The 14,121-nt window shown below is 41.7% G+C and overlaps 1 protein-coding gene across 3 annotated transcripts; it reads left to right on the top strand.

Moving 5' to 3' along the window:
* Positions 1 to 2: 2 nt before the first annotated feature.
* LOC138767658 (acetylserotonin O-methyltransferase-like) lies at positions 3 to 12,886 on the top strand. 3 transcript variants are annotated; one of them, XM_069945307.1, is made up of 9 exons: positions 76 to 254; positions 2,291 to 2,503; positions 4,754 to 4,928; positions 5,419 to 5,548; positions 7,065 to 7,133; positions 9,423 to 9,541; positions 10,238 to 10,378; positions 10,955 to 11,077; positions 12,529 to 12,886. In XM_069945307.1, the coding sequence occupies exons 2-9, from the start codon at positions 2,432 to 2,434 to the stop codon at positions 12,738 to 12,740; spliced, it is 1,041 nt and encodes a 346-aa protein (XP_069801408.1). In that variant the 5' UTR covers positions 76 to 254; positions 2,291 to 2,431; the 3' UTR covers positions 12,741 to 12,886. The 3 variants fall into 3 exon arrangements, with proteins under 3 accessions (XP_069801411.1, XP_069801408.1, XP_069801410.1); XM_069945310.1 differs by lacking the exons at positions 76 to 254; positions 2,291 to 2,503 and adding an exon at positions 3 to 64; XM_069945309.1 differs by lacking the exon at positions 2,291 to 2,503.
* The last annotated feature ends 1,235 nt before the right edge of the window (positions 12,887 to 14,121 follow it).

Here is a 14,121-nt window from a genome sequence, read left to right as displayed (position 1 = left end):
ATAGAGATAGCGTACTGTGGGAAGTCGCCGTCGGGTTCCGGAAGTGCCTGGGTCGCCATATTGTGTGAGGGCAAAGCTAGGCTGGGTTCTTTTATATAAAACTTTTCACAGTCATTTCCCCCCTATGACAAGCCGGTCATTATTGACAATATGTAGCAGTTTGTCCTATAAACAGCGTCAACCAGCAATTGCCTCCACAGTGTCAGTGAAAGTGTGCCTCCACATGTACATGCCTGCCAGGAGGTGCCCTACAGGTAGTGCTATCTATAGGAGGCAGGCACTTGTAGAGGGAAATCCGGAGCATGTGAGCTATGCCAGGCTGAATCCCCTTATTATATATAGACAATAGGAAGAACAGGACTATCCCTTTAAGGACCAGACTAATTTTCATTTTTGTGCTTTTGTTTTTTCCAACTTCTGCCTAAAAGACCACAGCACTTATATTTTATCACCTAGAGACCCACATGAGCCCTTATTTTTTGCGCCACTAATTGTACTTTACCACGACACACTTCATTTTAACATAAAATATGCTGGAAAAAATTATTTTCACAGTTAAATTGAAAATAAAATGCTATTTTTGTTTAAACCGTTTGTCCTATGGTAAAACTGACATGTTATCTATGTTCCTCAAATCGGTACGATTACAATGATATGCTACTTGCATCATTTTTATTTTATTTGACAGCTTTTAAAAAATGTAAACCTTTTAAAAAAAATTTCCTTACAACTGCAGATAACGCTTTTATTTGTTGGTCTATTGGGCTGTGTGAGATGTAATTTTTTGCACCATATTTACTTTCTATCAGTTCCATGTTTTCCACGATTCCTTAAAGCGACTCTGTACCCACAATCTGACCCCCCCCAAACCACTTGTACCTGCAGATAGCTGCTTTTAATCCAAGATCTGTCCAGCGATCCTTTCGGCAGGTGATGCAGTTATTGTCCTAAAAACAACTTTTAAACTTGCAGCACTGTGCCAAACTGGCGTGGCCTAGATTGTGTATGTGCGTTAGGCTGGCACAACCTCTCTGTCCCTCCTCCCCGCCGTTGTGAGCACGGCACATGGGCTGGATCGTTAAAGGGGTTATCCAGCGCTACAAAAACATGGCCACTTTCCCCCTGCTGTTGTCTCCAGTTTGGGTGGGGTTTTGAAACTCAGTTCCATTGAAGTAAATGGAGCTTAATTGCAAACTGCACCTGAACTGGAGACAACAGTAGGGGGAAAAGTGGCCATGTTTTTGTAGCGCTGGATAACCCCTTTAAGGCACCTGTGCAGTGTTCACTGCAGAGAAATAGGAACAATCCTGCCAGTGGCATTTCTAATGATGAAGAGGGTGGGGAGGAGGGATGGAGGGTGTGGTGCAAAGTTAGGGCACAGATACTCTAGGCCACGGCAGTTTGGCACAGGGCTGCAAGTTTAAAAGCTGTTTTTTAGGACAATAACTGCATCACCTGCTGAACGGACCCCAGGACAGATCTTGGATTAAAAGCAGCTATCTGATGGTACAAGTGGTTTGGGGGGGACAGATTGTGGGTACAGAGTCACTTTAAGGCTATGGTCTCACACAGTAGTTTTGCTCAGTATTTTTCAAACCAAACCAGGAGTGAATTGAAAACACAGAAAGGCTATGGTCACATGCTGTTGAAATTTAGTGGATGGCTGTCATTTAATGGCATATATCGGCCCTTATTTCAAAAAGGTAATTATTTGCCATTAAATGACAACCAGCCACTAAATTTCAACAGTGTGTGACCATAGCCTTTCTGTGTGTTTAATCCACCCCCGGTTTTGGTTGAAAAATACTGACCAAAAATATTGTGTGGGAACATAGCCTAAGGCTGCATCCAACTTTTTTAGTCACAGGTTTTCAAATCCTATATTAAAGCCTCATTCACACAAAATATGTCCATAATTGCGGATTTGCAGTCGCAGACAAATTCCCATACATCCCATTATTTTCTATGTGCCTATTTACACATCTGCAATTTTTGCAGATCCGAAAAAAAGGACATGTCATAGTGCGGACCGTAATTGTGGCGCGGGAACACCAATAGAAGGATTGGGGATCCACATTTTTTTGTACGGACATTACCTCAGCAATGTCCGTAAAAAATGCGTATCAGCAAAAAGATACTGATTTGAAGGCAATCGTTCTGAAATAACAATACCTGCAAAAACGGTCTAGATACTTATAAAGTTGGTGTGCGGTTCTATTCTGGTGTGCGGTTCTAGTGCATTCATTCAGCTAAAAGTAATCAAGTAATTTATATATTCCATATGCTAAAGGTTCTTATGAAGCTAAGTGTCTGATAAGTAGGTCAGATGAGAAAGCAATTGTCTGAGCCTCGCTAAATCCTCAGGAATAACACTTCTCTAGCTGGAAAGCAGCTTATAAAGGCTGCCTGTTCAATATCGTATCACTCCAACATGAGCACCTCAGAGGAACTTGAATATCCACAAAAACTTCTTGACTATACGTATGGATTTTTAGTCTCAAAGGTAAGAATTTATTTGCATTTTTCTTCAACTTCATTTGACGTCAATCAATTTCTCCGTGAAAATTTTAACCCCTTGAAGTTTTTTTTTATTGCGTTGTGTTATAAGCACTATCAAGACAAAATGGAGGAGTAGTTTTTGTTTTATTGTAATTTAGAAAAGTATAAAACACCAGTCTAGCTTGTCAATGATTTGCATAAGTTTCATGGTTTGCATGGTTTCTGAAACATAACTTACAAAGATGTTATCCGGCTGCAGGGCATACCATTGGGTCGCTTAACCCTGAATGATGTAGCCAGTGTCCATTTTAGTATTCTCATTTTCTCCTCTTTGTCTCTTAAAGCCATCTTTACATCTTTTTTTTGCTTCTTTTTTTTAAAAAGGGGGGGGGGCAATAATTATTTGCAGTGACAGTTTTTTATTTCACCATAATATGGACGCAGAAAAAAAAATTTAACTTGTTTTATTTTTTCTAAAAAAAAGTACTTGCTTAAAGGATATGTCCGGCGGATTATAAAATCTGTCAGCTGGCAGGGGGGGGAATTGATTACAGGTAGGAGCTCACCTCTCCCTGTGCCCACGTGAGCGGCAGGACTGGCCGCGGGACCCCTGCCGGAAGACATTTTTCCCAAGTTGCGATGATGTCTTGACTCGAGGGAAAAGGCCTGTCATGGCTGATGGACTGGCCGCTCAGCCAATCAGTGACTGGAGTGGCGTCCTGCCCCAGTCACTGACTGGCTGAGCGGCCAGCCTATCAGCCTGGTCATGATGTGTCAGAGATCCTCAAGCCCGGCGGGGTCCCACAGCTGGCCCTGTCACTCACCGGGGGCCTGGGTAGAGGTAAGTTAGTATATGTAATCAATTCCCCCTGCCTATGCCTGCTGTAGAATTTTATAATCTGCCAGACTTCCTTAAAATTAGTCTATTCTGACCCCTACAACTCTGTATATATGGTCATCATATCGGACTTGCGCTGCTGTACTATGCCTGTCCCATGTAATGATGAAACAGAACGCTGACAAGTTACAAGATTGCCTCCTGCAACATATGGCTGACACAGCGCTGTGAATCACACCCAGAGAGGCCTGATCACAGCGCTGGCACGCCTACACTTAGACTCACACTGCTGTATAGAGAAGTCAATGTCCTCCTGCACAGCTCTGTGATTCTCCCTTCCTGATTGGTCCAGGTTGAACACACGCCCCTTCCCCATTTGGGTCATATGACCACACAGACCTCTGACAGCAGCCCTGCTTCTCTATTCTAGCCTGTTGTACTACGCTACTGTATTATAGGGGATCTGCAGCTCCATCCTGTATCTACAAACTGCTGCTGTTTTTCAGGTTTATGCCCTTACTATACATTATACTCCACATGCTGATTGCTATACTGTACCGTAACTTGCAATGTGATACATTCAGCCGTTTTAAAAAATCATTGGTTTTGGGGTGTGGAACCAATTGTCTGCATATCAATGTTTTCCTATGGGAATATTTACTTTGATTTAAGAGTGATTTGGATTACAAGCACAGTCCCGGAATGAATTTTGCATGTAATCCAAGGCACCACTATATACATATATACACACACACACACACACACACACACACTATATACCTATACATCTGCATTATGGCTATATATACGCAAGCCAGTGTTTACAGCAGAGCTGTGGTCTGTAACCTAGACAACGAGCTGTCAACAATTGGAGTGAAAGAGCATCATATCAGGAGAAGGTGGAAAGTTTGATAAGGGAATATATTTGCAAAAATATTTATCTTGATGAGCCCTACAATTTTAACCAGTTGAAAGTTGAAATGAAAACACCCCTTTAAGGACACTTTTAGGCTGGGCCCTATTTAGGTCAATGGTTTCTCCTAAAACCAGGACTGGGTGTGCGAATTCAGACATGGAATATAACATGGATAATATACAGCCGCCTATTCATATCTATGGTTCTACTATCTACTTCAACAACTCCTGGACTCCCTTGCACCAGCAAACAGCTGATTTTGTTGGGAAGTTGTGGCCGTGAATTTCCTTTGTAGCATTACACAGTGGACGTTCAGATGATACAAGGACAGCTCAGGTCTACTAAAATGGGAGCCACTCTCTGTTTTGACTTATAAATGGGAGTTACAAGCAGAAGTCCTCTGGGATGGCTCTTTACCCTATCATGACAGATGGACAGGGGGTTGTCTTCATGACAGGTAGTAAAGAGTCTATGGTAGTTTTTCACTTCTTCCCTTTCAGGCCATGTTTACAGCATGTGAGCTGGGAGTTTTCGATCTACTACATGAAGTACAGGAACCAATGTCAGCAGCTGCAATAGCTTCCCGCTTGAGTACCAGTGTAGATGGAACGGAGCGGCTACTTGATGCCTGTGTTGGACTGGAGCTTTTAAAAGTTGACTTGAAAAACAATGAAGGTAACAATTCCAAAAATTTTTTTTAAAAATCCTAATAGTTTACAATATAGGGTGCAAGTAGTTTAACCTTGACATAACATGTAAAATATTCAATTAATGTGACCATATTTTACTGTATTTTATAGTTTTATATTTTAAAGGGTAACTATCAGCAGGTTAGATGAATCTAACCTGCTAATAGCTCCCTGTTGCCTACGGGACTCTGAGGATGAAGGTATGTCTCTTATCTTCATCCCTGGTGCCATTCCCTTGCACTTTTTATATATATATATATATATAGTCCTCTGTCCAGTTATACTATTTGGAACACTGCCCCTCCCCCAGAGTGCCGATCTGTCCTGGCCGACTCTTCTAGGGATTATCAGTGCATGAAGTACATCTTTATTTCAAATAATATCTGGTAATAATTGACAAAACTGATTTACGTGGTTGTGCAATGTTTAGATACATTTGGGGATAGCTGTCCCTTGACATTTTATTTTATTTTTAGGTTATTATTCCAATACTGATGTTTCCACTGTATACTTGGTAAATTCCAGCCCTAGGACACTCTCCCACATGATGATGTACTACTCTAATACCATATATATGTGCTGGCACTTCTTGCCACAAGCTGTAAGGTAATGTGTGGTGATGTATGTAGAAGAGATTATATAGTCGCACAATATTCCTTCTTGCTGGTTTATGTAGATCAGATGCAGATTTAGGCTATGTTCACAGATAGTACTTTAGTCAGTATTTTTTCAACCAATGACAGAAGTGGGTTAAAAAAAGGATATTGTCAGGAGCCAGCCGTCACACTCGGCTCCTGGCACTGCTGGAGCGTGTGGCTGGCCTCCTGTTGCTCCCGATGGTGTCCCTGGTAACCAGCCTACCCCCGGCAGATCGGCTAAGCTGCTCTCCATTGTATTGACTGACTGGCGGTCGGCACCACCAGTCAGCTCTGTGTGTTGTTGGGATCTGGGACCTCAGCCCCAGTCATGCTCTGGGGTTGGGACTGCAGTCTTCATAAATATACTGCCCTCAGTGTCCTCCTTGCCTGCGATACAGCCTCTTTGAGTGTGAGTAAGCTAGCATTGCATCCTGATTGTTATTCCCTGGTTTTCCTGATTTTGGTTTTATTTTCCGACTATCCCCCTGACTTCTGATTTTGTACAGCGAGGACCGATCATGACCTGGCTTTTTGACCCTGAGACATTGTGTTTGTTTTGACTTGTCATTGTCTAATTGTTCCACTTATACGGTGGTATTTATCAAACATGGTGTAAAGTGAAACTGGCTCAGTTGCCCCTAGCAACCAATCAGATTCCACCTTTCATTTTCTAAAGAGTCTGAGGAATGAAAAGTGGAATCTGATTGGTTGCTAGGGGCAACTGGGCCAGTTTCACTTTACACCATGTTTGATAAATCTCCCCCATATAGTGCAGTGATCAGTCCTCTGGTTGGGGCCGGCCTGCTAAGGAGCCGATTACTCCAAATGGAAAGGGGGGCAGGTGCCAGCGATAGGGCTACACTTATCCTGTATTCCTGGGTCCCAGCCTGACAGATATGCTCTAATTACAGAATCTGAATCATTATTATCACACCCCAAAATGAAATACAGAATCCTTAAATATGTATAGACCTGCTACTGGACATCCTAAAAAAAGATCTTAGGCCCCTCCCCCAATAAATATGGGCCCCCAAATATAAAATATAAAGCCTTCTTATAACATTATCGTTTAAAGGGGTTGCCCAGGTGGTACCCTCCCTATCTTTTAAGTGTTATTCCGCAAAAAGTAGTCTTGGACGGACAACCCCTTTAAATCATAGACCCTAGAGACAATTTAGAAACAATTTAATATTGTAAGGAGTCTACAATCTAATAACAAATCTGATCTGTTGAATTTGATCAATGGGCATTTGAAAAAGTAAGAATAAGTAAACAGTTTAGGTTTTAACCAGTTTCAATACAAATGTAACATTTTCTTTTATACTGGAGAAAATTTTTAGAAAAAACACAATGAAACAAGTGATAAGTGAGAATAGTCATGGTGTTTGTACATGAATAGAGATGATAGATGATTGAACATATAAATGGGGGTAATGAAATGTTTGGCAAATATAAATCTAATAATGTTTCTTGTTTAATTTCAGAGAAGGAAAAAGTCAGTATGAAAGGGCTTTTGGAATATCTTCAAAGGAAGTATTTGAGGCAGTTTACAGGTAAGTTGTATACATAGCATGCAACACTCACTGTTCAGAATAAGGTTTTGCAGCTAAATAAAAAACACTTTATTTGCCTCTTGAGTCATTGAATGTTTGGCATTTAGCTACCGGTGGCTGAAGAAGTTGGATGTAGCCCTAGGAAGTCCTGAAAAACATGGATACTGCCATAGGCCATAGGCTGTATCCATGTTTTCCTGGATTCCTTAGGGCTGCATCCAACTTGTACAGCCACCAGTATTCAAATGCTGAACATTTGGACTTGAGCATGCTCAAGTTGAGCTCACCTCCAATACTAACCACAGTATTTTAGCGTTTAGATAACCAGCCTCCCATCACTCTCATATTTGCTGCGACACAACCTCAGCACATCATTTGGTTATCATGGCAGCAGGGGTCTTCCTCTTTTGCGACTTAGGGTGCCTTCACACTTACTGGATCCACAGTGGATTTCACACTGCGGGTTTTCAGAGAAATCCACTGCGGATCCATATAGTGTGAAGGTCTATGGAGGTTACATATTTGCAGTGGAATATTCATTCCACTGCGGATATGTAAGCCGGCCCCTTTAACCCCCCGCTGCCCGCAGCCCCGACCTGGAGCATACTTTACCTGCTCGGTGCCGCGGCTGTGTGAGGCTCACTCACAGCCACGGCGCCAAGCAGGTAATGTATGCTCCGGGTCACATACTGGCAGTGGAATGAAAATGCCGCTGCGGGTATGTGACCCATTCACTTCACACTACCAGGATCCGCAGGATTTTGCTGCAAACTCGTATTGTGAAATCCGCTGCGGATCCGGTACGTGTGAAGCTACCCTTAAGCAGCATTTATAATTTGTTTTCCCTTCTTCTGTCTAATCTTATACACCACTGTGTCAGCTACACTTCCAGTCTCTTTATACCTCCTCTATGCAGCTTTTATTCTTTACTCTAGTTCTTACCTTTTAACTAGGGATGGGCCAAACCTGCCGAGGTTCGGGTTCGTATCAACCCGAACGCTCGGCATCAGATTCCCGCTGTCTGCCCGCTCCGTGGAGTAGGTGGACACAGCGGGAGGACCGCCTGGAAAACTGGGATACAGCCTATGGCTATGGCTGTATCCCAGTTTTCCAGTCGGTCCTCCCGCTGAATCCGCCCTCTCCACTGAGCGGGCAGACAGCGGGAATCATTACCGAGGGTTAGGGTTCGTACGAACCCGAACTGAACTCGGTTCGGACCATCCCTACCTTTAACCCTTAGGGGACACAGCGATTTTTCATTTTTGCAATTTCATTTTCGCACATCGCATTCTAAAATTCATAACTCCTTTCATAACTCCATTTTTCCTTTAAGGAAGCCAGGATATGCAAAATAACTCTTACACCTCTTCGGCACAGAGGTCCCCCTTCAAGTCAAGTCAAGTGTTTCACTCTATCTAGGAGTCTTAGAACATTGACTGCAACACCGCTCCCCGGTGATCTCCTGGCTCCTCCTGGCTTCCTGCAGCCACTGCTGGCATTTCTGAAAATATCTCTTCAGTGATTCAGCTTAGCCAATCACTAACCACGGCTCTGTCCCATTTCAGCCAGTGATTGGCTGAGTGGCTTGTCACTCTAGAGACGTCTCAGAAGTTCCAGTGGTGGCTGCAGAGAAAGCAAGAAAAAGATAGAAGGAAGCCAGGAGTGTGGAAAAGTAAAGTATTGATTTATTATTTTCTATATATGCAGCAAGGGTATCATAGACATCTCTGACGATTGACTGATAAAGGCTGCAGGAGGAACCCTCTTAGTCATCACGCCACAAGGTCCACATACAGATCCCAGCAAGATCAGCATCGGAAAGGAGACCGGACACCAGGTGCCGATAATAAAGCGGCACTATCAGCAGATTCGGGCCAGTGAACCTGCTGATATGCGACAGCCGCTAATTACCGTAGCGGATCTAATGGGTTAATTCATGGCCGCGGATCTGGCCGTGCCAGCATGAAGCGGTGGCCCTTTGCTACATGTAGTAACAGTGGATCACCCTGTAAAATGAGAGGTTGGCTACCAATCTCCCATTGTGCCGGCAGTGCTGCATAGAGATGTACAGTAACGCTAAGTGGTTTCTTCTTCCTTTTTCTTTGAAAATTTGTCATACATATAGGATAGTTGTCATTAAGAGGCCTTTTTAAAAATAATGTCTACTCCGTTACTCTGCTTACTAGGCGGCTGAATACAATAAAAACGCTGGGAGGTACACTGTGTGTGACACCTAACAAATACTTCCTATTTTTAGTCTAATTTATGATTGTATTTGTATGTCATCAGATCAGAAGATGAGATGTTGACTTTTATGCATCATATGGACTCAATATGGAATATTTCTGGAAAAGATGTCATCCAAGCTTTTGACCTCTCTATGTTCCACACAGTGTGTGATCTTGGAGGTAATTTCTTTGTGTTAGTATTGACATTTCTTTAAAAATATTTTAATAAATTTCACATTTTGATTTCAGAACTTATTATTCCATTAACCATTATTCAAAAGTAAGGTGTGCTACATACAGTAGACACTACTCATTTCTTCCTGTAGAGACTGTAAACCTTTGCGATACATACCCCAGTTGCTGCCGACTTCTTTTGGAAAAGGATAGCTTTGATATTAATCAATAGACATAAATCTTCTTACTCTTCTAAATGAGGCTGCGCAGCAATTGAGGTCTTATAGACAAAAAAGATAGAAATTTCATATTTTTTCATGTAATATTTTTAGGGAAAAAAAAAAAAAAAAAAAAAAATATATATATATATATATATATATATATATATATATATATATATATATATATATATATAACAAGATTGGGCTGGGTCCGCGGCAACCACACCACTGGATGCACAAGCTTGCACAAGCTTGAAAAAGGCTCAGGATAATGAGCTGAAACATTGCACTGTACTATGCGAACTGGCACAATAAAGATTTAGCACGTGTTTGGAAGACGATGCTGTCCTCAACCCTTTACTTTTATGTATATATATATATATATATATATATATATATATATATATATATATATATACACACAAATATATATATATTTGCCATTAGTTTTCAGAGAAAAACAAATCTTTTTCTCTTATAGGATGTTCAGGAGGTCTTGCGAAACAGTTTGTATCTTCATATAAGGAGTCTACAGTCACCATTATGGACCTGCCAAAGGTTGTGCAAACAGCAAAGAAACATTTTATAACAGATAAGGACCAACGGATACATTTCCTAGAAGGTGCAGTATATACAAATTTTCTTACTTTAGAAAGGAAATGGTGTCAGCAAAGAAGAGCAGCATAGATTTAGGGGTCATTCGCAATGTGTCAGTACAGAAGCACGAAGATTTAAAGTGACACTGTCACCCCCTTTCTGTATGAGTACTTCTCTACACAGCTGTAAAGCCGAAATTCTGCAGTTTTCATACCTAACTTTATAATAGATTTCTTGGTGCTTGGTCCAGTGAAAAATGCTTTTCATCGTTGATGGATTGAGCCATCTAGGTGACGCTTCACAGTCACAGCGCCAGTTAGCCCTGCCCACATCACGCTGTAGCCCCAACACCCCCCCACCCCCCATGGCATCATCAGCGTGTAGGCCTGCTCCCTCGACGGCCATTGGAATAGGTCGACTTAGAGGGGGTGGGGCTTAGACCTCTGAAACAGGCTTTCCCTTGTTAAGTGGAATAGTCTATGATTTATTCATCCGTAATTTGTGTACATGTAATAAATGCATTCCTTATAGCCAGTTTCAGTTTGACATTTATTGCTAATTTATGGCTATTTTGTATTTTGTCTTTGCCTCTGTATTAAAGGGGACTTCTTCAATGATCCTATTCCTGAGGCCGACCTGTATATTATGGCCAGGATTATTCATGACTGGACAGAAGAAAAATGCATTGAACTACTAAGGAAGATTTACCAGTCTTGTAGAACTGGTGAGTTTAAAATCTGTAGATACACACATTTGTGACACAGTTACACAAAAAATATCTAAATCTCAAAGAATATGTGTACTTTTCTAACTGTCAGCAGGTTCCTGCAGCCCCCATCTCCTCTTTTCCTCATCTCCACTGTTTTTATCTTCACATGTCCTGCTGTTTTTGAGTAGTTTAATCCAAGTAAATGACCTCCTTAGGTGCACTGGGGGTGTTCCTCAGCCCCCCCAGTGCAAGATTCAGCCCATCCGCCACCTCCTACGGTCACTCCTACCTATACCTACCTATAACGGCATATTCAGGTATGCATATGAAGGCCAGTCTTTTTTATGCATGTGCAGAAACTGTGACCCGTCTTCGTGCAGCTGCTGTTTAAGACCAGCCTGCTTATGCATACCTGAATATGCATAGGTAGTGAACTCCTCTAGTGCACCTAAGGAGGTCATTTACATATTTATTTTGGATTAAACCACTAGGAAATGGTGGGACGTATGTAGACAGGAAAAGTGGTGCTGGAGAGAGGAAGTAGGGGGCTACAGGGAGATATCAGCATTTTCTTTTGCAAAATTTCCCTTTAAAGAAAATATGTTTGTAGAAAATTACCTATTGTTTAAAGGGTACCTAATGTTTAAAGAGACAATCCAGTGACAACCTGGTATGGGTAAATGGCTGCTCTGCTCGCCAAGTTCACTGAGCGCTCTGTTTCTTTGTTATGGTGCCTGCTTTGGTTCTCGCTGTAGTGCAGGTTCCACTGCTGTGTGTACGGGGACGCTTATACATTGCACACACAAACCCCAGTGTAAATCAGCTATTCACACTGGGTGGCAGCAGGGACCGTAAATAGGGAATTAGGTATTAGGCAAATGGAGCGCCTGGTAAGCAGAGAGAGTGGGGCAAGCCATTTACCCTGATCAACCTTATGCTGTGTGTGTGTTTAGGTGGTGGTGGTGGGGGTTTAAAATAAGAACGTAAACTCACATTGATAGATGTGGGAGTTCACTATATATATATATATATATAGTTATGTTTTTCAGCGTTCCTGCTACTCCTACTGCTCAGAAAATAAAGTTTGCAAAACTCCAGAGTGAAAATTACATTTATGTATGCATTAGGTGGTCCTGAGTGGTCATGGATGGCGCAAAATAAATCAGGTTAAATCACGCCCTTGGAGGTGTGATTCTTATTTTAGGAGACTGCAGCGTCAGAGAAGGGCCGTCCCCTAATGATATCAGTGCTCAGGGAACATTAGAAGGCCCCTCTCTGATGCTGTGGGCTCCAAAACTGATTTATATGTCTCCAGGGATGAGATTTCAGACATTTTTTTGGGGCTCCATGCATGACTGCCTTGGCCCTGAGGACCACCCCCAATGCCTACTATCAGAACCAGAGAAAAAAGAACCAGAAATCAAATATTATAACTGACAAAATGTATTTCTCTTGGTAATCCTAAGGAGGTGGAGTGCTGCTCATTGAAGTGCTTTTAAGTGAAGACAGAAGTGGCCCTGTGACTTCCCAGCTGTTCTCTCTGAATATGTTGGTCCAAACAGAAGGCAAGGAACGGACGGCATCTGAATACACCAGACTCCTTACAGACTCTGGCTATAGGGACATTGAAGTCAAAGCAACTGGAAAGATATACGATGCAATACTGGGAAGGAAGTAGGGCCATGTGTAATTTTCTTTTGGAACTGACTGCAATTTTTAACAGATGAGAGGTTTATTGTGTTCATGCCCCATGAATATTAGTAGTATGTTTTATTTTTCCTTGTATTTTTTAGACTAAAACATATTTCAAATATTGTAAACTGTCTACGGTAATAAAGATGTTTGAAAAAAAAAAAAAAACAGTAGATGTCACTGGAGTTTTAAAGTTTCGATTTTACATACTTGTTTTTTACGATTAGATCAGTGTTTTTCAACTTTTTGCACCTTGAGGATTGGCTAAGTGGCTTGTCACTTCTGAGGCTGGCTCTGCAGTTCTCGTGGCAGCTGCGGGCCAGGGCAGAAGCCAGGAAGATACCAGGAAGCATGGTCAGATATGTATAAACTTTATTATTTTACACTAATGACTTTAAAGCCCACAGCCTGATGAGCAGAATGCAGTTAGGAAGAAAGACATTTGCTTCGTTTTACTGTAAATCCACTTAGAAGACAGAAAAACATTGGCCATCTCCCCTACAACACCATTCACACTATGCAGGAGCATGCTGCCATGGTTATAATACAGACACACAAGGTGAAACTGGGGTGAAACTGGCTCAGTTGGGGTGAAACTAGCTCAGTTGCCAGTAGCAACCAATCAGATTCCACCTTTCATTTTCCAAAGTGTCTATGACTAAAGAAAGTGGAATCTGATTGGTTGCTGGGGGCAACTGAGCCAGTTTCACTTTGCACCTTGTTTGATAAATCTCCCCCATTATGCGCAAATTGTTTGCTAAGAGCCTCATCATTTTTATTCTTTTTATAGAAGTTTAGCAATTTTTATATTTGTATTAGGTTTATGTCTTGTTGTTAGTGGCAAGCTGTTATATTTTCTCTTTTTTTGTAAGTTAAAACATTCCTGCCAGTAGGCTGTTTTACCGGATCGGGGTAAGTTTGGGTCCATTTACACAGAAAGATTATCTGACAGATTATCTGCCAAAGATTTGAAGCCAAAGCCAGAAACAGATCAGGTCATAAAGGAAAGCATGATATTTCTCCTCTTTTGAAATCCATTCCTGGCTTTGGCTTCAAATCTTTGGCAGACAATCTGTCAGATAATCTTTCTGTGTAAATGGACCCTTTGTGCATGCACTTCAACTGGCATGGTTGCATCCATAGTGAGGCTGGTTTCATACACAGCAGTTTTTTGGAAAACTACCATTGACGTTTTTGTGGCAAAACCAGAAGTGGATCCAACAGGAAAGAGAAGCACACTTTTATATTTTCCATCCCCTTAGAATCCATTTCAGGTTTTGGCACAAAAACTGCAGTGGCAGTTTTCCAAAAAGACTGCTGTGTGTGTTTCCAGCCTTTAGGGTACATGCACACTACGAAATTCTGAT

Source organism: Dendropsophus ebraccatus, chromosome 11 (genome assembly GCF_027789765.1).
Source record: "Dendropsophus ebraccatus isolate aDenEbr1 chromosome 11, aDenEbr1.pat, whole genome shotgun sequence".
Lineage (NCBI taxonomy): Eukaryota > Metazoa > Chordata > Amphibia > Anura > Hylidae > Dendropsophus > Dendropsophus ebraccatus.
This window is presented reverse-complemented; position numbering and strand designations above follow the sequence as displayed.